A 21,085-nucleotide genomic window follows, 5' to 3' on the forward strand; every position below is an offset into this window, starting at 1 on the left:
CCCCCGCCCCCCCGCCAAGGCCACCGGCCACAGAGGGACGACGAGAATGTCCCCCTCACTTCACTTCACCTTCCCAAAACCCACATTCACACCTCGTCCTCCTTGTCCTCGCATATGGCCTCGGCCGAATGGACCTGCGCCACATGCACCCTCGCCAACCCGCCAAGCTCGGCGGTGTGCACCACATGCTTTGCCCTCCGCCCGGTCACTCCAGGCACGGTGCTCTCAGCGCTATCAAGCCCGGCTCGGCCAGGGTCATCGCCGCTGGGCAGAGGCTGTGATCTGGCTGCTATCCCACACCAGGGCGAGGAGAGGCTGCCGCCGCACTCGCCGCGACCGCTGCCATCGCCGCGCCTCCCGCCGCGGCCGAGGGACACCGCGCTACCGGCTCTGGCGGATGCGCTCAGGGCCCTGTCGCTGGATGCCGGCACCAGTGCTGGCTCATCGTCGTCGGGGATGCACGGCATGGCTGTTCCGATGTCCTCGCCCACCACTACCGATCCGCCGCTAATGGTCTCGCTCTCGCGAGGTGGTTCCGTCGACGTCGTCGATCCGTGGGCCTGCCACATCTGTACCTTCTCCGGCAACGCGCAGGGCGCGTTGGCGTGTGAAGTGTGCGCCGCGCCACGACCGGCTCGTGCACCGCACCGAGGCGCGGTTCGCGATGGCGTCTGGGCCTGCCCAGCCTGCCAGGCTCGCAACGAAGGCGCCGCTGTCTTTTGCACCGTCTGCCACTTTCCCGACAACATTGTTGTCCTCGACAACGCGCGCTCGCCGCGGCACCAGGTGCTCGCACCGCCACCAGATGCGCTTGAGGCCGACATCATGGGCGCATACCCACTGCCGCACGGCGCGGGCGTCATCTTTCGGGTCTGGGCTCCGTCGGCCTCGCGCGTCTGCGTCGCCGGTGTCTTTAACAACTGGTCGCCCACCATGCACGTCCTCGAGGCCGAGGCCGACTGCGAGCACTTTTCGGGCGTTGTGCCATCAGCAGCCGTTGGCGATGCTTACAAGTACGTGGTCTTTGCCCACGACGCCTCGGGCGCCGAAGTCCCGCTCTGGCGCAACGACCCGTGCGGCCGCTGGCTCTGCGTCCTCCCGGCAGCTGGCGCGAGCGAGAGCGACGCGCCCGAGCCGGGGGTCGCTCCGCCGCATGTCGGAATTCGCCATGATCTTGTCTACGACTCCGCGGCGTTTACCTGGACCGACAGCGACTTTGTCCGCCCGCCGTACAACGAGCTTGTGCTGTACGAGCTCCACATCGGCGGCTTTACCCCACACGGAACCTGGCTTGCCGCCATCGATCGGCTCCCGTACCTTGTCTCGCTTGGCATTAATGCCATCCAGCTGCTACCTCCTACGCAGGACGCGCACACCATTTGCTGGGGCTACGACCCGGTCTCACTCTACTCGCCGCATGACTCGTTTGGCACGCCCGACGAGATGAAGTCTTTTGTCGACGCCGCGCACGCCCACGGGCTTGCAGTCATCCTTGACTGGGTCCCCAACCACCTTTCTGTCCGCTCCGTGGTCCGCTCGTTTGATACCGCCGACGCTGCGTCGGCTGGTCCATACATCTACGCCGAACCGGAGCTTCGGTCGACGCCGTACGGTCCACGGCCGAACCTTGCGTCGCAGCACGTCCAGGCCTGGCTCATCCGCTCGGCGCTGATGTGGCTCGATGAGTACCATCTCGACGGCATCCGAGTCGACTCGACAGGCACACTCCGCCGCAGCGAGCCGGCTTTGCACGCCGGCGCTTCGGCCCGGGGCGCTGCCGCCGACCTGGTGGAGGCCTGGGAGTTTATGCAGGAGCTGACGTCCATTGTCCGTGCCCGCTTTCCGGACCGACTCCTCATCGCTGAGGATCTCAACTCGGAGCCGCTGCTCACCTACGGTGGCGCTGGCTTTGATACCCAGTGGGACCCTGTGTTCTGCTCGATGGTAGCGCACCAAATGACGCTCGCCTCGGATGCGCTGCGGTCAATGGATGCCATCGCATCGGCTATCGGCCGTGTGGCCGGCGGCGGAGCGCCGTCGTCACGGCTCATCTACACCGAGTCGCACGACACCATTCCAGCCGATCGCGAGTCGCGCCTCCCACACGCCATTCAGCACGGCGGCGAGTCGTTTTTCGCCCTACGTCGCACCCTCCTCGCCGCCGTCCTCCTCCTCACGTCGCCGGGAATTCCCATGATTTGCGCTGGCCAGGAAGTCCTCGAGAACCATGCGCCGCCGTGGCCGACTCCGCTGTATCTCGACTGGTCCCGGCTTGAGGCCGCTTCTAGCGACGAGGCTCTGGCGCGGACCCTCTGCACCCTTCATACCTTCCAGACGCTCATCAGCCTCCGGCGCAACGTCCACGGCTGTACCGGTGGTCTCACTGCCGATTCCGTCCGGGTCTTCCACACCAACGACGCTGCCAACGTTGTTGCCTATCACCGCTTCCACCGCGGTGGGCGTGGAGACGACGTTGTCGTCATCTGCAACGTCTCCAACACGCCATACGCCGAGTACGCCATCGGCGTTCCGCGCTCAGGCGTCTGGCATGTCCGCCTCAGGTTTGAAGACGAGCCCGACAGCGTTTCTCGCCTCGTTGCCGCCCGCGGAGCCTATGACCTCTTCCCGTTCTCACTCACCCTCTCTCTCCCGCCGTACTCGGCGCTTATATTGTCTCAAGACCCGCTGTGACACGCTTGGTCTGCGTCTCACTTCCGGTGGTGTCTATGACAACGCTTGACTTGGCCCGCTTGTGCCGTGGAAGGTCATCGTCTGTGGACTCACGGCGGCGCTTGTTGCTGCCAGCCAATGTAGCCCGGGTCCGGTGGAGGAACAGCCGTGCTACGGGCGACGCGCCTGCCACAGCGAGCAGGCTCTGCAGTAAGGCAGCGGGCTCGTCTACAGCGGCAAGCTCGGCGTCCAGCACCGCCCACATTCGCGCCTGGGTCTCCTCCTCCCAATTGAGGCTCGCATCAAAGACAGGCTCGCTGCCGTGGATCGGCGCTGCCAGCAGTGTTGCACCTGTGCTTGCGCGAAGCTCAGCAAAGTTGGCCAGCATGGCATATCCCGCGTGCTGTGCAAAGCTCGCCAGCGTCGCCGTGCGGTGATCATCCGTCAGCGTCAGCTCGGAGCACTGCAGCAACCGTGCGAGCGCAGTGACTGTCCTTTCCGGCCAGACGGTGACCAGACATGTCACCAAGTGGCCGAGATCGTCGGGCGCGAGCGCAGCGATGCTTGGCCACACGCTGCTGTCGTTGGTGGCGAGAAGCCAGGCTGCCAAACTCGCACCTGGCCAAGTCGAAGCCAGCGCGTCGCGAAGTGGCGATGCCCGGCCCATGACGGCGTCGATAATGGCGACGCGGTCAGGCTGAAGGCAGCGCTGCAGCCATTCCGCGAGCGCGGTCGGCGAGTAGCCCTTGCGGCCATCGACGGCGAGAACGTGCGAGACGAGGGCGCGGAGCGTATCGCGATCAGAGCCTGCACTGGCTGCGTCACCTTCCACCAGACGGCGGAGATGCCGCCCAAAGAGCACTAGTTCGTCGGGCACATCGGTGTGACTAGTTCCGCACTGCTGCACTTCGGCTTGAGCGGCAGAGTCGTTCTGACGCCCAGAAGCAGCCTCTGGGAGGGCTTGCTGGGATGGCAGCAGCCGCGACAGCCGGGAGCGAAGCTCCGGCGAGAGCGGTGCGGCGGCAAAAACAGTTTTGGGCGATGGAATCAAGCCTGCAGCGACAACAGCGCCGACTGCAGCAGATGCTCGTGCTTTTGGATCTGGTCCCATCTCGGCGCCAGCCGCCAAAGAGCTGAGCACTAACGATGCGAGCGGGACAAAGTCCGGCAGCGAGTGGCGGAGCAGGAGCGCGGCAGGTTCGAGACGCGCCGTCTCGTGCGGCGCACCAGTAAAGGTGAGCCAGTCGCTAACAAGCGCGGTGCCAAGCTGGTCAACCCGATCCAGCCCTAGCTGCAGTCCAAGGCCGACGAGCCAGCCCGCGAGCATCCATGGCGGAACGGTGGCTCGGCTCCGGGCGCGGAGGCATCGAACAGCAAACCGGATGGCGGAAGTGAGCTCGGCTAGCGTGGCGTCGCTACGGGCAGTGCTCCAGCCCCGGGAGGTGACGAGCCAAGTCTGATACCGACCCTGGCTGCCGACCTGAACGTGGCCTGCCATCCACTCGAGCCGCGCTGCGAGCTGCGGATCGAGCCGGTAACGGCAAAAGACCGATGCTGCCGCTGCCTCGTGCGCGATCTGCCACTCGGGGAAAGGCGCAGTCAGTCGAAGCACGGCGTCTGCACCTGCCGGCTGCAGCGCGTCAGGCAGCTGAAGCGCGAGGCGGGAGGTGAGCTGCTGCACGCTTGTCCGGAGCTGAGTATGGCCGCGGCTGCCAAGGCTGGGCTCCATCTCGAGCAGGGCAATGAGGCAGGCGGCAAGGACTGGCGGCGCCTCAGCAGCGAGCCAGGCTGCTGCCGGCTCGAGGGCGACACAGAGCCAGCCCAGAGTAGCAGCAGCGAGCGGGCCCATGACCGCCGGAGCCAAGGTGGAGGCAATGAGGCCGAGTACATGTGCAAAGCGGACAATGCGCATGCGAAGGAGGTGGTCGACAAGGCGCAGCGCCGCCATCTGTGCAGACGGGCGGACGACTCGCCATCGGTTCGTGACGAGCCACGCGAGCCGATCGGCGCACCCAGCGTAGCCATCGGTAACCGCATGCGGCAGCAGCACCAGCAGCTCGTCCTGTGCCGCCACATCGGCGCCTGCCGCCATCACACCATACATGATGCCCACACCAAGCCGCGCGGCCACCGCCGCCCCGCGCGCCGCCGCCTCTTGCACAGCTTCGGCCGCTGCTTCGGCCTCCTTCCCGGCGACGAGCTGCTCTAGCACCGCATACGCCGCCTCCCACTCGCCGTCAATCTCCGTGTCGCGGGCGTCGAGCCGAGCATACACCCGCACAGGCGATGTTGGAGGGGCCGCAGCTGGAGCGACGACAGCAGCGGCATGTTCCCGATCCCGACCCCGACCCCGACCCCGACCCCGACCCCGACCCCGCCCCTCCTTCCGCCCTCTTCCTGCCCGCAAAGACCCGATGCCATGGCGCTTGTCCGATTCCATACGAATGACGTGCCCCCACCCCCCCTCAGATAGTCACCCTTGCCAGCTCAACAGAAGGCGACAAGAGTTGGCTTCCGCGACCGACCCCACCGCCCCCCTCCCCACCGCCGCCGCCGCCGCCACCTGGCAGTCGATCCCTCGTGACGTGGTGAGACCCACATGCGTCCTGTCCTCAGTCGCTCTCGGCCACACCGCTCTGCACCCCACCTCTCTCCACACATACATCATGGGTGCGTCCATACGTGACGTGTGTCTGTTGGCGTACGCAATGGTGGCTACGGCCATCCTGCTGTACATCTTCACCTCGGGCACCGGCTCGGCCTCGCTCGACGCCGCCCGCAACTCGCGGGCAAAGTGCAAGATCGATCTGGTCCACGCGCTGGAGAACGTCGATACGCTGTACGAGCAGCTGGACAAGGAGCAGTCGCGTTCGGGACGGCTTGCGTCCCAGATCGAGTCGATGAAGGAACGCTTGCAGCAGGCCGAGGATGAAGCCAAGGGTGCCGTGGCCAACGCCGAGCGCCTGGCCGAGCAGGTCGAGGCGCTGCGCGAGGCCGACAAGATGCTGCAGGAGGCAGTCGACTCTGCCGACGCCTCGCGCGATGCCATGCGCAAGCAGTTGTTGGAGGTGCAGACGGCAGCAGCAGCGGCAGCGGCCGAGAACGCGCCGCAGACCTCGGGCGAGCTGCTGGACAAGTGCGCCGAGCTCGGGTGGCGCTCGCCGCAGGTTGACATGGACACCGACGGCAAGCACACCAAGCTCATGCCTGCAGGCCCGCTCCCGCGTGCTCTGGTCTCGGTCACTGGATCCGCAGCGGTTGCTGTCCCGGTCGGCGTGCCTATCGATCCGCGGACGATGCAGTTCCGCCTGCCCAAGACCACCAAGCGGGTGTGGTTTGACGTCGGCGCCCACCGCGACGCCATGTACACGCTGCCTTTTGCCAAGGAGCAGGAGGACTTGCTTGTCTTTGCCTTTGAGCCGCTCTACCGCATGTGGGCCGAACTGGCCATCACTCACGCGCATCCGCGGGTGGTGGCTCTCCCAGCGGCAGTCGCGCCCGACGGCGGCGTCGCTACCTTTCACATGGCTGGCACCGACCAGTGCTCTTCGCTCAAGCCGGTCGATCCCGAGACCGACATCTACGACTGGCCCGGTGGATGCACTGAGGTCACCCACGCATACCAGGTTCCGGTCCTCTCGCTCCAGGAGGTGCTCGACGCCCTCCCGCTCCCGACGGTCCAGTTTGTCAAGATCGACGCCCAGGGCGCAGACTTTGACGTCCTACTCTCGGCAGGGCCGGCGCTCGCTGAAAAGGTAGAGAACGTTGTCGTCGAGGTCCAGACCAACGTCCCGCTCTACGCCGGCGCCAAGAACGAGACCGATTTTGTCGACTACATGGCCGACGCGGGCTTTGACCTTGTCAAGCGCGCCCTGCAGGGCCCCAACGAGCTCAACCTTCTCTTCCATAACGCCAAGCTGGGCATCAAGCTCACCAGCGAGGACTGGGACCTGCTTCCGCTCAACATGATCTTTGACGGCGTGTACGAGGCCAAGGTTGCCGCCGCCTCGGGCGCGCCTGTCCGCGTCAAGAAGGGCTCGCTCAAGGTCAAAGACCGCGACCTGCCTCAGCCCTCAACAACGTCGTCGTCTCCCTAAAAAAACAGGTCTGTGTTCAATGAGGGCGGGGGGATGTGAGGGGATAGAAACCTTACGCAAGCGTGGCCATGCAGAGAGCAACCACGGCGGCGACGGCGACGGCGGCGGCGACGGAGGTAGTAGGCACGCTCGTGCCCGCTGCCGACGTCGTGATCCCTGCCATCGGGTTGCTCGACGCCCCGAGCTGCGGGTCCCACACCAGATGCGACGGCTTGTCGGCGCCGAATGAGAACGTAATGTCGTACTCGCCTTCGTCGCCCACGTTGTCCTTGAGGACCACCGGCGATGAGAAGATCGGAACCGACGCGTTGCCGTTGCTGGCCTTCTTGACCCAAGCAAAGACACCAACCTTGCCAAACGCGACAACCTCCTCCTCGGTGCCTGAGCCTGAGTCGTCGTCGCGCGGCTCCTGCGTCGTCTTGGCCGTCGCCCGCGTCACCAGAGCCAACCGCGACGGGCCCGAGACCCGGTACGGGAAGTTGTGCAGCAGCATGTCAACCTTCATCACCGCAGGGTTGACCGGCGTCGTGCCTGTAATGTTGAGCGCAATCGGCACGTTGGTGAGCGTGAAGCGGAACGTGAGATCCAGCGTGGTATGCACCGCGTCGCAGGTGTACTTTTTGATTGTCGCGCCGACCGCCGGCGCCACGCACATCAGATCACGCCACCCGTCGTCCTTAAGCGTCGTGTTGTACCGCCACTCGCCGGATGAGAGCTTGCCGTTGCCGTCGGTGTCGACAAACTCGATAAGCTCCTGTGGGCGGAACCGGATCTGCGTCTCGGTCTCCAGCACCCCGGTCTCGGTCTCAAACTCATATTCGATCTTGAGCTCGCCCGACGCATCTACCAGGAACTTGACCGATCCCTCCGGACCCTCGCAGTCGTCGTCACCCGGCGGGCACGACGATGGCTCGGTGTTGCGAAGCTCCGACTTCCACTTTGCCTGTTGCGCCTCCAGCTCCCACGAGATCTCCCGGTCTGCGTAAACGACTCTGGCGTTGGCCGCGAGCACAGCGACGACAACCGCAGCCGCCACGATCATCCAGCCCATACGAGATCCAAACCGAGTCATGATAAGCGTTGCTGGTCTTGTTGTTATTGCTGTTGCTGTTGGTAGTGAGCGTGGCGATGGCAGTCGCACGGTCGACACATCATTTCGCCGTGCTCCGTTTTGTGGTCGCCGGCCAGCCATGCGCCCGTGAGCACCAATGAGCAGTTTGGCAACGGGGCGAGGCTTATGAGCAAACGTGCTCAGGCGGAGAGGAGAGGGGGCGGGTGGCGGGAAGGACATGAAAGAGACCACCGATGCCAGCACATCCACCCTCACCATACCAACGCTCCACTCCATAACCACAGGACCGTATCGCTGCTCGGCTGTGGAACACGTAGCTATGGTCGTCACCCATACCGCCAGGTTACGGCTGGTGTCGCGGGAACGACGGCCCGCGGCTGCGTGGTGGCCACGCGGTGGCGGGCAAGTGCTGATCTGCCGCTTGGCGTGGCTGTTGACCCAGACATGGTTGCTGATGGTGGGTCTCTCAGCAGCGTGGTGGGTGGTAGCCATCGTCCCACTCGCATTCCCATTGTCAACGTGCGTGTCAAGGTTACCGGCGGAGTGATCATCCTATCTAAAGGCTCCATCGACATGCGCGCAGCTCGTGCCGCTCTCGAGCTCGCATCGTCGGCCGTCCTCGATGGCGTTGTGCTCGAGTACGATGCCTTTATTGCACCGGGCGCTCGGCTGGTGGCCCGATCCGAGCCGTTCGCCGTCTTTCCCAACTCGGTCCGGGCCTCGCGATGGGCAGCGTCGGGCGAGCCGAGCCGGTTGGCGATGACGGGGGATGGGCTCACTGGGCCATCGGGGTTGGGCGATGCCACGTCGTCGACGCCTCCGCATCGGGTTCTCGTGGCTGTTGATGGCCAGACTGCCTCGAATCCGACCTGGCACGTTTGGGCGGGCGATTTGAAGGCCGTACACAGCCTGCAGGTTCTGACAGCGGCGCTGGCGCGGCCTGCCGGCATCGACCCCGCTGACATCGATCTGGAGGCCACCTCGGTATTCAAAGACACGTTTGGCGAGTGGGTGTCAGCAGCATCGCTCTCTGCGGTGGGCTTGGTTGACTTTGACGGCTCACGTGTCTCGCTGGCAATCCGAAGCAAGGTTGAGACGCCGTCACTCACCCCTGGCCTGCTCGATGGACTCGGGTTTGACCTCGATCTCGACGCCATTGTTTCTGACATGGATCCCATCGGAAGCATGGAGTGGAGTGCGTCGACCGCCAAGTCACTGTACCTCTCACCGACGGCGACGCCGGACGAGCGCGCGCTGCTGGGTGATCTTGTGCCTGCCTTTGCACTGGCCCAACCGGTGAGGCCGCCCGCTGTACTCTCACTCCAGCTCCTTCACCCGATGGCATGTGCCCTCAATAGCAGCCGGACAGCGGTGGTGGGCTGGCCCGCCGGCGGCGCGCCGCTGCATGTTTCGGCAACCATGTCTGGTATTGCGCCGCGCGATGTGACACAGACCTCGCTGTCGATCGGAAGCTACCGCGTGGCACTGGCCACCCACAGTGTGACGGCCTCGGTCACCTTTCGCAACCAGACGCTCGATGGCATTGTTCTTCTCACCTCGGAACCAGTGGTCCAACAAGTTGATAGGCTTGCCACTCATGCTGTACCACTTGAGAACGACGGGCTGCCTCTCCTTTTGGCAAGCTTGCCTGTCAGCCTCTCAATCGAGCACACTGCAGGCGGCGAGCGGGTTGTCACCGTCTCGAACCCGTTCAGCCTCGCTGTCTTTGCGGACTCGGCGGGACGCGGGAACGGCGGCGGCCACAAGCGGCGGCATGACTCGCGGTCGTCGTCATCGTCGTCCGAAGGCGACCGCGAGCGTCGCGGCAGGGACCAGGACCAATCTTCCAGCCATGATCGGACCCGGCGCAAGACGCTGTCGGGCAAGCACTCGGCAAGCCGGAACAGCAGCTATGGGCCAAACGAGAGCTTTGACTTTTACAACGGGCTGAGGCTGGGCCATCTGCATCTGCTCGTCGGGCAGGCTCCGGGCGCCGCGGGCGTCCGGACTGCTCTGGAGAACATGCTGAGTGCGGGCGTGCCGGCTGATCTTCCGCTCTGGGCTACAGCCGACCTCTGCATCACGCTGCTCCGAGTCGGCGAGGACGATGCAGCGTGGGCAGTGGCATCGCGGGCGATTGTCGGGAACGGATGGGCAGCGTTGGCGGCGGTGGGTGCCAAGATGGGCGTCTCGGTTCTTTCCGAGGCGCTCCATCATCCGCGGGTCTTGGCATGTCTGCTTGCGCTGGCGTGCAACTTGCAGCCGCCTGACGACGACCAACTTTCTCTGCTGGCGCACGCCGGCGAAGAGGCACTGCGGCTGCGGCGCGCACCGGCGTTTGCACTCATTGCCATGTACGGCAGAGCGCATGGCGGAGGGCCAGATGCCGCTGCTGCGGTAGCCGCCGCGCAAACGGCACCGCTCAAGGCACTGGCGTGGCTCATGTCGCTGCACACCGATTGGACGCCCATGGATGGCGTGACAGCGGCTGCGGTGGTCTCACAAGTGGATGCTGCGCTCGACGCTATCGATACGCAGCGTCCGCCTCCAGCGGCGGGTGCGGTTGAGGTCGGCGTACCTACATCTGCAGCCACTCTGTCGTCTTCGTCGTCGTCATCGTCTTCGTCGTCATCATCGTCATCTTCGCTTGTCTCACGACTGCGCTCTTTGCCAACTCACAAGGCAGGCGCCAGCGAGCAGTCGATTGCCCTCGATTCGTGGGGTGGAAATCGCGATGGTGTGCTGCTTCTTGGCGTTGTGGCGGCCGGGTCGGATGCGATAGTCGGCAGCGAGTCTCTGCAGAGGCCGCCGCCGCCGCCGCGCGCCGCTGTTGAGAGCGTTCGCGGCGACACTACAGACAAGAGCAAGAAGACAAGCCGTGTGGGGGCACTGGTGGTGATCCTAGTTGCCTTGGTGGCTGTCTTTCTGGCCGGCATGATTGCGGGCGGCAGCACCCAGGCCGTGGTTAACGTCAGCGCGGCGAGAGGGGCGAGCTCGGTCGGCGGGCTTGGACGCGCGTCGCTGACCCAAGCTCCGGTCAACGGAACAGTGACCGCTTCGACATTTGCTGCGATGGACGGACACGTGCCGGCAAACGGGGTGAGTGACGGCTTTGGAGTCGCGCGCGTGGTGGCGCGCGGACACATCCGGTGTGGACTGGCGACGATGCCGGAGCTGGCGTCGTTCCGAGGCGAAATTGACATAGCTGGGGTGCGGTTTTGCGCCGCCGTGGCGGCGGCGGTACTGCAAGATCCATCAGCGGTGCAGTTTGTACCGTTTCCTGAATTTGCGGGCGAGGTGCCGGACGTGGTAGTGGCGAACGCATCGACTTTACCCGGCTCGGTAAGCCTGGCGCGAATGACCGCGCCGCTGGCCCATCACGGAACGACGATCCTGGCGCGATGCTTTGGCGGAGCGTGTCGCGGCAGCGCAGCCGATCTTGCGGTCAATGCAACGCGTGTCTGTGTGAATGACGCGGATGCTGCCGAGCTGCAACAGCTTGTGCCCGGTGTGGCGGTGGTCTTGGTCTCGTCGGCGTCTGACGGCGTCGTCGAGGTGATCAAGTTTGATGCGATGGACATCGGCGCGGACGACTGCGATGCGTACTTTGGCACGTTTGCAGAAATTGCTGCGGTGCTTGCCAGAGAAGTTGAGGAGAAGCATGCAGAGCAGGGCGAGTCGGACCTGCTCGGCAGTTCGGGCAAGACGCCCAACTATGATGGGACGATTGCTATCGGATGGCCGCCGGTGCGAGTGAGCGGGGCGTACGTGGCAGCGAACCTGCGGCCGGAGGAGGTGCGGTGGAGCACGGTACTCGAGGGTGTGCGGGCGGTGCTTGTGCGAGCGTCGGAGCTGGGCATCAATGTGGCGGGCATCACACCGCTGTGCAAGACCGGCGACGACTCGTGCGACGAGGTGCCCGGAAGCGATGCGGCGCGCGGCAACGTGGCGCAAGTCGACAGCATCTTTACTGAACTGGGTCTCGGTGAGCTTGGAGGGCGCGAGCGCCGGGTGCTGCTGAGCGTCGGCTCCCTCGACCAAGTCTGGGCCGCAGTGTACGGCAACGCGACGTGGAGCCTCTTTACCGGCACTGGGGCGACCAACACAGTGTGGGCACGTGGCGGCAGCATCGGAGCTCTGATCGGAAGCGGCAACCAATTTAGTAGCAGCCGATCCGGATACGTGGTTGTCAGCTCTGGCAGCAATGGCGACTCTGCTGCGCTCGAGGCGGCGTCGACAGCCGAGTCATCGCTCCAGCGGCGCAACGCCGGACTTGGCGTCGGCATCGCGATCTGCCTGGTGGTAGTCGCTCTCACCATTGTGCTTGTTTGGTACAAGGCACGAGGGCGGGAGGCTCCCGCTGGGAGTTTGTGAGTGCTATAAAGTCGCGTCGATGACCAACGTATGTTGTGTTGCTGTCGAGCCACAGTGGCCGAGCAACCGGCGAGCTGTCGACGGGTGGCCGACGGGTGGCCGACGGGTGGCCGACGGGCCGACGGGCGGGCCGACGGGCGGGCCGACGGGTCGGCCACCGCTCTCCTGCCGCCATGTCGACCCTTGCCACACTCGCGGTTGTTCTGGCCCTCATTGCGGCATGCCTGGCGCAGTCGCCGCCGCCGCCACCCATGACCAACACACAGAGCGAGACGGTGGACAACGGTACGCTAGTGGGAGTGCATGCCACTGCCCCCCTCCCCCCCTACTCCTCTCCCCCGCCTCGCCCTCCCCTGCCGCCCTTTGCCAGCGTGGGTCCGACCACCGAACACAGCGGCTACCAACCACTGCAGCTGGGGGGGGGGGGGGGGGGGGGGGGTAGCAGAGACTGGGTCCTGCCAAAGCCACACTGCCTACACAGGATTGACCACCCTCCACAGCCGCACATGTGCAACCCTCTCTTTCTGCTCTCCACACCACCTCCACCAAATGGGCCCCTCCACCTCTGTTATCCCCCCCCCCGTTCGCCCTGGCGCCTGGCCCTGTGCTCCCGCAAAAAACACCACCGAATGACTAATGAACGAACGAATGGATGACTGATCCGATGAACGAACAACAAACAATGTGCATGATCGAACGATTGTGCGAATGTGTGAACCGAACGATTCCTCGAACGACTGCGCGAACGATTGTGCGAACCGAACGATAATGGTGTCATCAACCACACACTCCTGTGCAGATGACCCCGCCATCGGCCTCGGTCTCGCCATCGTGGCCTGCGTAGGCGTGGCCGGCATTGTGTGCCTGGCCGGCTACTGCTCGCTCAAGCGCGACGAGCGCAAGCTGTCCAAGATGGAGGCCAACGACTTCCATGATGAGCACTCGGCATAGTTATGCTCGGTGCATATGCTACTTGTTGTCGCTGCATCTGCCGCATCGCCGCCTGCCTTCCCCCCGAGCCTCCTCTCGCTCCGCCAGCCCGACCAGCATAGGTCGGGCTGGCCTTCCCGCCCGGGCCCTGGCTGCCCAGAGCCCTGCCGGCATCGCGCGAAGCTCCCCCCCGCTACCCGCCTCATGCAATAACAATTGCCTTTACGCTGCCTTTGTCTTACTCCGACGTGTCCGCGGCCTCAACGAGCGTGCGGCGTCGCCACTTGCAGTTGCCGTCGACTTGGCCGCCGACCGCTGGGTCCTGGCCCGGGTCCGGCTCCGGCGGCGCTCGCGGGCGTCGACGAGGGCGGCCGACGGTGGGCTTCCGCTGCGGACCTCGAGCGGCGGGGCCGGCGGCGGGATGGCGCCAGACCACACGCCCTCGGCGCGAGCGACCTGCTCGGCAAAGACCAGGCCGGCAAGGAGACGCACAGCCTCGACTGGCGCCTGTGTCCATCGCCGAAGGGCGTACGCCACCGCAAGACCCACCATCGACGAGTACATCGACCGCGAGCCCATGACCGCCCGGCCGGGCAGCCGGACGTTGTGCGAGACAGAGGCAACGTAGGCGACAGCGCGCATGGTGAGGCCCGTGGCGACCGCCATGGCCACGCATGGCATGATCACGCCCGGCGCATACCACACCGATGGTATCGGCCGCGCGTAAGCAGGCATACTGCTCGGGTCGCTCGTCAGCGTGGCGTAGAGCTTGTCTTGGAAGGCAATGGCGCCGCGGGCCTTGTAAGCACACTGGCCGATGACTACCGCCAGCCGCACCGGCCACCAGCCGTACGCCCGCAGCAGCAGCGGCGTCTCATACGTCAGCGCCCAGAGCACAATCGGCACAAGCATGGCGTGTGGCTGCGTGAGGTAGCTGAGCGAGGCCGTCGGCGTGATGCTCGCCAGCGCCGCCACCGTCGACCCGGCCGAGCACGCCACCACGGCGAGCAAGTAGGCCCAGACCCGGGTCCGTGCCGGCAGTGCCACCTCGGCCCGATGTACCCGAGTGCAGGTGAAGATGCAATGTCCAACGTATGCACATGCCCAGAGCACGTCACTCCACGTCATGCCCGCCACCACCTCGACTGTCTCCGCCCACGCCACCTGCGCCGGGCCTACCGCCACCAGCATCTGCTCCATATCCAACCCCATGATGCCCTGCATACTCTGCAACTCACTCAGCTTTGTCTTGCCTTGTCGACCTTTGGGTCTCTTGCCACTACTGGGGTCGATCTGCTGGGGTTGAGTCGAGTGTGCTCTGTCCTGCTCGCCACCACCTGGTCGCGCGCTCGCTTCATTTGCCGCTGCCTGCGCCAACGTGATGCCTACGTCATCACCCCTCAACGCTTGATTTGCCATTTGCTCGGGATAGGGCGTTAACTGTTCATGCAACCCCCCCCCCCCCCTCCCCTCCTCTACCCGATCGTACGCACCATGCCTGGAGCTGGTCGCGAGGTGTCGGCTCGAGAGCGCGAGCGGGTGGAGCCAGCCCGGTCTCGACCACACACGCGCTCGCCGTCTCGCTGGAGCCCGCGCTCACGTTCCTTGCTCCTGTGCTTGGCCTTGGCTTTGGGCCTGGCGTTGGACTTGGACCTGGACTTGGACCTGGACTTGGACCTAGCCTTGGCCTTGCTCTTATCCTTGGCCTTGGCTTTGCTCCGCTTTCCTGCACCCAGCTGCGGATCGTCGCGCCCATCGACAACAAAGTCATAGGCAGCTTCGACCTCGCGCTGCTTGTGCGAGAGCCGCTTTAGGCCTGCGCCGCGACGAGCGCCATACGTCCGCAGCGCCTTGGTCGTCGCAGACCGAGTGATGCCACCGGCGAGCGCCGGTGAGCGACGTGGCCGGTGCCGAAGCGGGGCAGCGTTGGTGCACGCTCGGGCTCGGGCGCAGCCACCTCGCCCGATTCAGAGAGGACGTGCGGCGAGCGCGAGCGCGACCGTGACTGCGAGCGCGAGGTCGAACGCGAGAGTGAGCCTGACGGCGACGATGACCGTGACGAGCCCGAGCGGGAGCGCAGCGGATCGAGCGACCTCTTGCGGTCGCGGGTCGGCAAGACCATGGCGACCGGCGGCGCAAGAAGGTTGCCCTCGGACGCGGTGGCTGGCTGCAGAAGACGCGGCGACGGCAATGTCGGTGTCGATGACGAGAGCATCAGCCGCGGATGCGAGTGGGTGCCCGACGAGTCGCGGCGTGCGCGGGTCGGCAAAGCTCCGCCTGAGCTTGTGCCTGCACCTTGCTCGCCGGCCTCCAGACTTGCCAGCGCCGAGACGAGGTCGGAGCGAACGCCATCGTCCAGATTTCCCGTTTTGAGCACATGCTGCATGTACCGGCGGAGCGCCCGCTTGGCATTTGCTTCCTGCTGCAGGCGCGCCTTGAGGCGAGTGACTTTGGCCTTGAGCTTCTGAATCGACTCGGCGTCGATTTCGCGACGGGCCGCGAGGTAAGCATTGGCGTTGCTCGTCGCGCACCCGTGTCCACCGCGAGCGTGGTGCTCGCGAAAGACGGCCATTTGCTCCTCCAGGTTGGTAGCGAGGTCGGCAACCTCGCGGGCACGAGTCTGCATGCTCTCGAGAAGGCCGGCAGTCTCGACGGCGGCCGCCGACAGCCGCGCAAGCTCGTTTCGCATCCGCACCGCCTCGTCGGCGCCGACCATCGACTGCTGCGCCTCAAACCGCGAGACAAGGTCGATGGTAGCAGTCTCGGACGCCACCAACTCTGACTCGAGGTTCGCGAGATCACTCAACAGCTGGGTATTCTCATGGCTCATGAAAGCGAGCTCGCGGTCGAGCGCTGTGCCGTCGGCGCGCTCGCCTTCGGGTGCAAACTGGAACGGCACTCGGTGGTGGCCCTTGTCGGTCTCAAACGTCCGCTCCATGTGCTCGGGCGACGTCACCGAGTACATAGCCATCTTGGTGGCGATGCCCTTGAGCTCAAACGAGCCGAGCGCCGCCACCACAGGCGTATTCGCTGCTGACGAGCCTGCGAGGCACGGAGCAATCTCGGCTTGGACCGCGTCCGAGACCACAATCTGGCCGCCAGACGCGAGGCCCTCGACTCGGGCCGCACGGTTGACCATTGGGCCAAAGTAGTCCATGCGACCAGTGACTGGATCAAGCCGCGACTGTGGCGTACCCAAATGAATTCCCATCCGCACACGCAAGCCGCGCCAGATGAGCTCACCGGACGCGGCATGCTCCGGTCGCGTCAGCGGACGGCTGGCATCGAGCAGCGCCTCCGGCCAGGCCGCACGCAGCAGCGCGCTCTGCAAAAAGACTGCACACGCAATGGCATCCATGGCCGAGCGGAACGCAATCATAAATGCGTCGCCTTCAGTCTTGACCTCGTAGCCCGCGTACCGCGAAATGCCTTCGCGGACAACGTTGTTGTGAACCGCCAGCGCGGCAGCCATCACCTCGGCGTCTGACTCCCACAGCGCAGTTGAGCCCTGGATGTCGGTAAACATGAGCGTGAGTCGCCCGGTCGGCGCAGCAACCCCACAGTCGTTGCGGTCGTCGTCGGCGGCGGCAACCTGCAGCTTTTTCTGCACAATCTTGAACCGCTTGGCAAGACCTTGGGACCGCTCCAGTGCCGACCGCAGCTTGGCCTCGGCCTCGGCACGCTCGGCCTTGACCTCGGCCACAAACGCCCGTGCGCTGACCTGGGCCTGGGCTTGCTGAGCCTGGGCCTCGCTCAGGCGCGCAGCGAGGCTCTCGCACTCAGCGCGTGCAGCGTCGAGCTTGGTCTGCAGCTCGTCAACTTTGGTCTGCAGCGGCGCCTGCTCGGCGTCGATGTCGTAGAGCTCGAGCTCGAGCCTCCGATTAGCAGCCGCAAGCTCGTCGGCCCGCGCGTGCGCCGCATCGGCCTCGGCTCGCGCTTCACTAACCTCTTTGCGGAGCGAGGCCAGTTCGCATGCAACAGGGTCGGCGTCACTGGACTCGCCGTTGGCCGACACCCACTGCTCCAACGGCGGCAGCGCCGCGAGCAGCCGTGACGAGCACAGCAGCCCCAGCGCGCCCTGCACGCTCTGCGCCAGGCCGAGCACCTCGCTGACGTACAACATCAGCGTGCACTCGTCCGGCTGGTCCACAAACGCCTCGGGCTCGAAAATGGCGGCCGGAACGCTGAGCAATGCCTCGGCCTTGTGGGCCACCGCAGCAAGGCCCTTGGACGGCCAGCTTGCCCGCGGCACAAGCGCCGCAAGGAGGCTGTGGAGTACCGTGCCGTCGGCCCAGTCGGTGGTAAAGTTGAGCAGCGGCTTGCCATCGGCGCCGGCGCACGTGCCGCGCTCGCCGATGACCTCGCGAACTTGCGCTAGAAGCTCCGACTTGGCCTTGCCTGCCCGCCGTGGGCTAGACACCGCCGGGCTCGACTCTTGACAAAGCCCGGGCATCCGCCGCCGGCCCTGCGCCGCGCGGAGCGCCAGATCCCACAAGAACATGATGCCGCGCTCGCCTTTGTCCAGATCTAGCAAGTCGGCGAGTGTACACCCAAGTCTCAACCCGCCGTCTTTGAGCAGCGCAAGGCAAGCGGCGGTGCATGCCACAGGGTCGTTCGTGCCGGGCCACCCGGGCTCGCGGACCACAGCCTTGTCCAGCACCATTGACGTGAGCGCGGGAAGCACGACAGTGAGCTGTTCTTGGAGCTCTTCCACCGGCTGCACGCCCCCTCCCATACACAGCGCACGCATTATCCACAACGGGTAAGTCTGGGCCGTGTGCATCCTCTCCCACCCTCTGTACATACGCGCCAAATACGCCGCGTAGAATGTTTGTCAGCTTGGCGCCCATCCGACAACACCAAGTGGTGGCTTGCCGAACAACGCCGGGCGCCAGCAAAGCGCAAGCCGGGAACCACCGCCATTCCGCACACACACACACACTAACACGCACACACATGACCTAAGCGTACCACATGTGCGTCTCCAAGTGCGCTATTTACCCAGGCAAGGAGGCCTGTCTTGAGCCGCGCCACCCGCCACGGCTCTACCCACCCATTGAACCGGTCCATAGCGACACGACAGAGAAGCGTGTCGTGTTTGACTGTGGCAGCGCGGGTGAGCGCATAAAAAACGAGCCACACCTGCCAGGCGATCAGACATGCCACATGCGACGTGTCGGTACTGTTCGGTGTTGTTCGGAGCATTCCCGGCGCCAACCTCCGTCACGCCTGCAACTGGCGGTCGACAAGCTTCGAGTACGTGCCGCCGCGCGCAATGAGTTCGTCGTGGCTTCCAGCCTCGGCGATGCGCCCGTCCTCGACAACCACCACCAAGTGGGCCTGACGAACCGTCGAGAGGCGATGGGCGATGATGAGTGCAGTCCGACCCTCCATGAGGTTATCGATGGCTTGCTGGACAAGAAACTCCGACTCGGCGTCGAGCGCCGACGTCGCCTCGTCGAGGAGCAGGATCGATGGGTTGATCAGCAGCGCCCGGGCAATGGCGATGCGCTGCTTCTCGCCACCGGAAAGCCGCACACCACGCTCGCCGACCAGCGCATCATATCCACCCTCACACCGGGTGATAAACTCGTGGGCGTTGGCCCGTTTGGCGGCTTCCACAATCTCCGCAAACGAGGCCTCGGGCTTGGCGTACGCAATATTCTCGGCAATCGAGGTGGCAAAGAGTACCGGCTCTTGCGAGACCATGGCCATGTTCCCCCGGAGCCAGGCGAGATCAAGCTCGTCGAGCGGGACGCCGTCGATGATGATGGTGCCCGAGGAGGGCGAGTAGAACCGCTCAATGAGGGCCATGATCGTCGACTTGCCCGAGCCCGATGGGCCAACAAGCGCGGTGACAAAGCCCGGCTGGATGGTGAGCGAGACCGAGTCGAGAACAACCGTGTCCGGCCGGGTCGGATAAGAAAAGCTCACGTCGCGGAGCTCGATGGCGCCCGCAAGCTCTGGCAGTGAAACACCGACGCCCGGCTGCGTTGGCGGCAGCAGCGGCTTGCGGTCGAGGAGCGCAAAGATCCGCTCCGATGCACCAAGCGCCTGCATGACCGTCGTCCACAGTGAGGCCAGCGCCGCGAGATTGATACCCACGGTGAGGGTGTAGAGGAGAAAGGCCGTGAGCGAGCCCGCAGTCATCGAGCCGTGGAGCACAAGCCGGCCGCCGTACCACAGAACGAGCACAATGCCGAGTTCGGCGGCGAGGGTGACGCCGCCGAGGAACGACCCGTACGTCAGCGCAATTCTCTTACCGATGGCGTATGAAGCCTGAATGTCGCCAGTGTAGCGTGCCACTTCGTGCGACTCGTTGGAGAACGAGCGGACCGTCCGGATCTGTGCAATCGACTCTTCCGCCGTGGTGCCGGCTGTCGCCAGCGCGTCCTGAAATCCCTTGCGCAACCCGCGCAGCATCCGCCCGTAGATGACGGTAGCGATAGAGATGACCGGAACGACAGAGAGCATGACAAGCGTCAGCCGCCATGAGACGACGAAAAGGATGGCCACTCCACCGAGAATGGTGACTAGCGTCCGGGCAAACATCGAGATGTTGATGGTGACCGCGTTCTGCAGGACCTGCGTGTCTGACGAGAGCCTGTTGATGAGCTCGCCCGTCCGATTGGCGTCAAAGAACCCGATCTCTTGCGCCACAATCGACGCGTACAGCCGCGTTCGCAGTCGTGCCACCACGCGCTGCCCTGCAAGCGTGAACATCCAGCCGCGGACAAAAGAGCCAAGAGAGCCCAGAACAAAAACAACAATGAGCTGGAGGACCGATGTGGCGAGCTTATCCTCGCCGGCATGTGTGTCAGACGCTGTTCGGTCGTCTGAGACGGCCGAGATGATCTTGCCAAAGTACATCGGAATGGCCAGCGCCGCCGCCGCCGCCACCAGTAGCGCCACCAGGCCAACCGCAATAATGCCCTTCTCCGGTCCGGCGAGCGAAATGAGCCGCGGCAGCGTCGCGCTTGGCGGGAGCTTGTCCAGACTGACGCTGCTGCCGCCAGCCTTGATCCCGCCGCCGGCCACGTCGCCGGCAGCATCGTTAATCCCAAGGTACCCGCCACGCCTCTCCGCCGCCAGCCTCAGATACGCATCGCGCGTGTCTGCGCGAACCACGAAAAAGGCGAGGACTTGCGTGAGCGCAAAAGCTAGGGCAGCAATGACCATGGCGTGGGTGAGCTCGGCCGATGCAGGATACGACGCCTCGTCAGCCCGGAGCACGACCACAGCCTTGACCACTGTAAAGACAAGGGCGGCAAAGTTGAACAAGCCCAGCAGTGGCGAGCCAAAGACCGCACGGTACGACGCCGCAAGCAGTAAGCCAGTGCCCACACACCGGACTACCGCCAAGCACACGAGATCAAACGTTGATGTCCGCACCGAGTATCCGCGCACCGATTGCCCGTCGGTCGCCCACCCGCGCTCTGCGCCCTCACCCACAAACGCCCCGCCCTGCGCCAGCAACTCCAGCAGGCTCAGCCCTATCAGGATCGCTGCTCCGTACTTGAGCTTCATGTTGACAGTCGCACTTGCTGCTCCGCGCAAAACAACGAGCAGTGGCTTTGTCCCACCCCCACGCCAGCGCCCACGCCTCCTGCACCCTCACCTCGCCTCCTCGCTGCCGCCGGTCGCACCATGGCCACAGCAGACGGCGACTCGGCAATGGCATGACACTTTTGATGGGTTACGAACGACCGAGACGCGCAGAGCCCGGTGCATGGGACCGACCACAGACGCGATCACAGAAGCCACATGCACATGTACCAAGTATCCACATAGCCTCTCCTCCCCCCCCTTCCCCCCTTTCCCCCTCCCCTCTCTTCGTCTCACTGCAGACCGCAAGCTGTGAATCAGAAAAGCCAGCCGAGCCACTCGTCTGTCACCTACCTGTCACCTGCGGCAAACGTTCACGCTGTTCCTCACTCCCGCA

General features: G+C 64.9%; 9 protein-coding genes across 9 annotated transcripts; 4 read left to right on the plus strand and 5 right to left on the minus strand.

Annotated features, from left to right (window-relative positions):
- Positions 1 to 69: 69 nt before the first annotated feature.
- AMSG_00394 (1,4-alpha-glucan branching enzyme) lies at positions 70 to 3,070 on the plus strand. The gene has a single exon (XM_013907219.1). The coding sequence runs from the start codon at positions 115 to 117 to the stop codon at positions 2,689 to 2,691; it is 2,577 nt and encodes an 858-aa protein (XP_013762673.1). The 5' UTR covers positions 70 to 114; the 3' UTR covers positions 2,692 to 3,070.
- Positions 2,725 to 5,091, minus strand: AMSG_00395 (uncharacterized protein; the record flags this gene model as incomplete). The annotated part of the gene is made up of 3 exons (XM_013907220.1): positions 2,725 to 2,740; positions 2,781 to 4,974; positions 5,082 to 5,091. 3 exons carry the CDS (start codon positions 5,089 to 5,091, stop codon positions 2,725 to 2,727), a joined length of 2,220 nt encoding a protein of 739 aa, XP_013762674.1.
- A 238-nt stretch (positions 5,092 to 5,329) lies between these two features.
- On the plus strand, positions 5,330 to 6,782 carry AMSG_00396 (uncharacterized protein). Its single transcript, XM_013907221.1, has one exon. It carries the CDS (start codon positions 5,337 to 5,339, stop codon positions 6,765 to 6,767), a length of 1,431 nt encoding a protein of 476 aa, XP_013762675.1. The 5' UTR covers positions 5,330 to 5,336; the 3' UTR covers positions 6,768 to 6,782.
- Positions 6,783 to 6,819: 37 nt separating this feature from the next.
- AMSG_00397 (uncharacterized protein) lies at positions 6,820 to 7,818 on the minus strand (the record flags this gene model as incomplete). Its single annotated transcript, XM_013907222.1, has 1 exon — positions 6,820 to 7,818. One exon carries the CDS (start codon positions 7,816 to 7,818, stop codon positions 6,820 to 6,822), a length of 999 nt encoding a protein of 332 aa, XP_013762676.1.
- A 594-nt stretch (positions 7,819 to 8,412) lies between these two features.
- AMSG_00398 (uncharacterized protein) lies at positions 8,413 to 12,240 on the plus strand (the record flags this gene model as incomplete). The annotated part of the gene is made up of 1 exon (XM_013907223.1): positions 8,413 to 12,240. One exon carries the CDS (start codon positions 8,413 to 8,415, stop codon positions 12,211 to 12,213), a length of 3,801 nt encoding a protein of 1,266 aa, XP_013762677.1. The 3' UTR covers positions 12,214 to 12,240.
- A 126-nt stretch (positions 12,241 to 12,366) lies between these two features.
- On the plus strand, positions 12,367 to 13,373 carry AMSG_00399 (uncharacterized protein). Its single transcript, XM_013907224.1, has 2 exons — positions 12,367 to 12,498; positions 13,013 to 13,373. Exons 1-2 carry the CDS (start codon positions 12,387 to 12,389, stop codon positions 13,162 to 13,164), a joined length of 264 nt encoding a protein of 87 aa, XP_013762678.1. The 5' UTR covers positions 12,367 to 12,386; the 3' UTR covers positions 13,165 to 13,373.
- Positions 13,366 to 14,451, minus strand: AMSG_00400 (uncharacterized protein; the record flags this gene model as incomplete). The annotated part of the gene is made up of 1 exon (XM_013907225.1): positions 13,366 to 14,451. The coding sequence occupies exon 1, from the start codon at positions 14,365 to 14,367 to the stop codon at positions 13,366 to 13,368; it is 1,002 nt and encodes a 333-aa protein (XP_013762679.1). The 5' UTR covers positions 14,368 to 14,451.
- Positions 14,452 to 14,602: 151 nt separating this feature from the next.
- On the minus strand, positions 14,603 to 18,236 carry AMSG_00401 (adenylate and guanylate cyclase catalytic domain-containing protein). Its single transcript, XM_013907226.1, has 2 exons — positions 18,115 to 18,236; positions 14,603 to 17,860 (listed from the first exon to the last, which is right to left on the minus strand). Exons 1-2 carry the CDS (start codon positions 18,211 to 18,213, stop codon positions 14,954 to 14,956), a joined length of 3,006 nt encoding a protein of 1,001 aa, XP_013762680.1. The 5' UTR covers positions 18,214 to 18,236; the 3' UTR covers positions 14,603 to 14,953.
- An 82-nt stretch (positions 18,237 to 18,318) lies between these two features.
- AMSG_00402 (ABC transporter B family protein) lies at positions 18,319 to 20,670 on the minus strand (the record flags this gene model as incomplete). The annotated part of the gene is made up of 1 exon (XM_013907227.1): positions 18,319 to 20,670. One exon carries the CDS (start codon positions 20,668 to 20,670, stop codon positions 18,367 to 18,369), a length of 2,304 nt encoding a protein of 767 aa, XP_013762681.1. The 3' UTR covers positions 18,319 to 18,366.
- Positions 20,671 to 21,085: the final 415 nt, after the last annotated feature.

Source organism: Thecamonas trahens (genome assembly GCF_000142905.1).
Source record: "Thecamonas trahens ATCC 50062 unplaced genomic scaffold supercont1.2, whole genome shotgun sequence".
NCBI lineage: Eukaryota > Apusomonadida > Apusomonadidae > Thecamonas > Thecamonas trahens.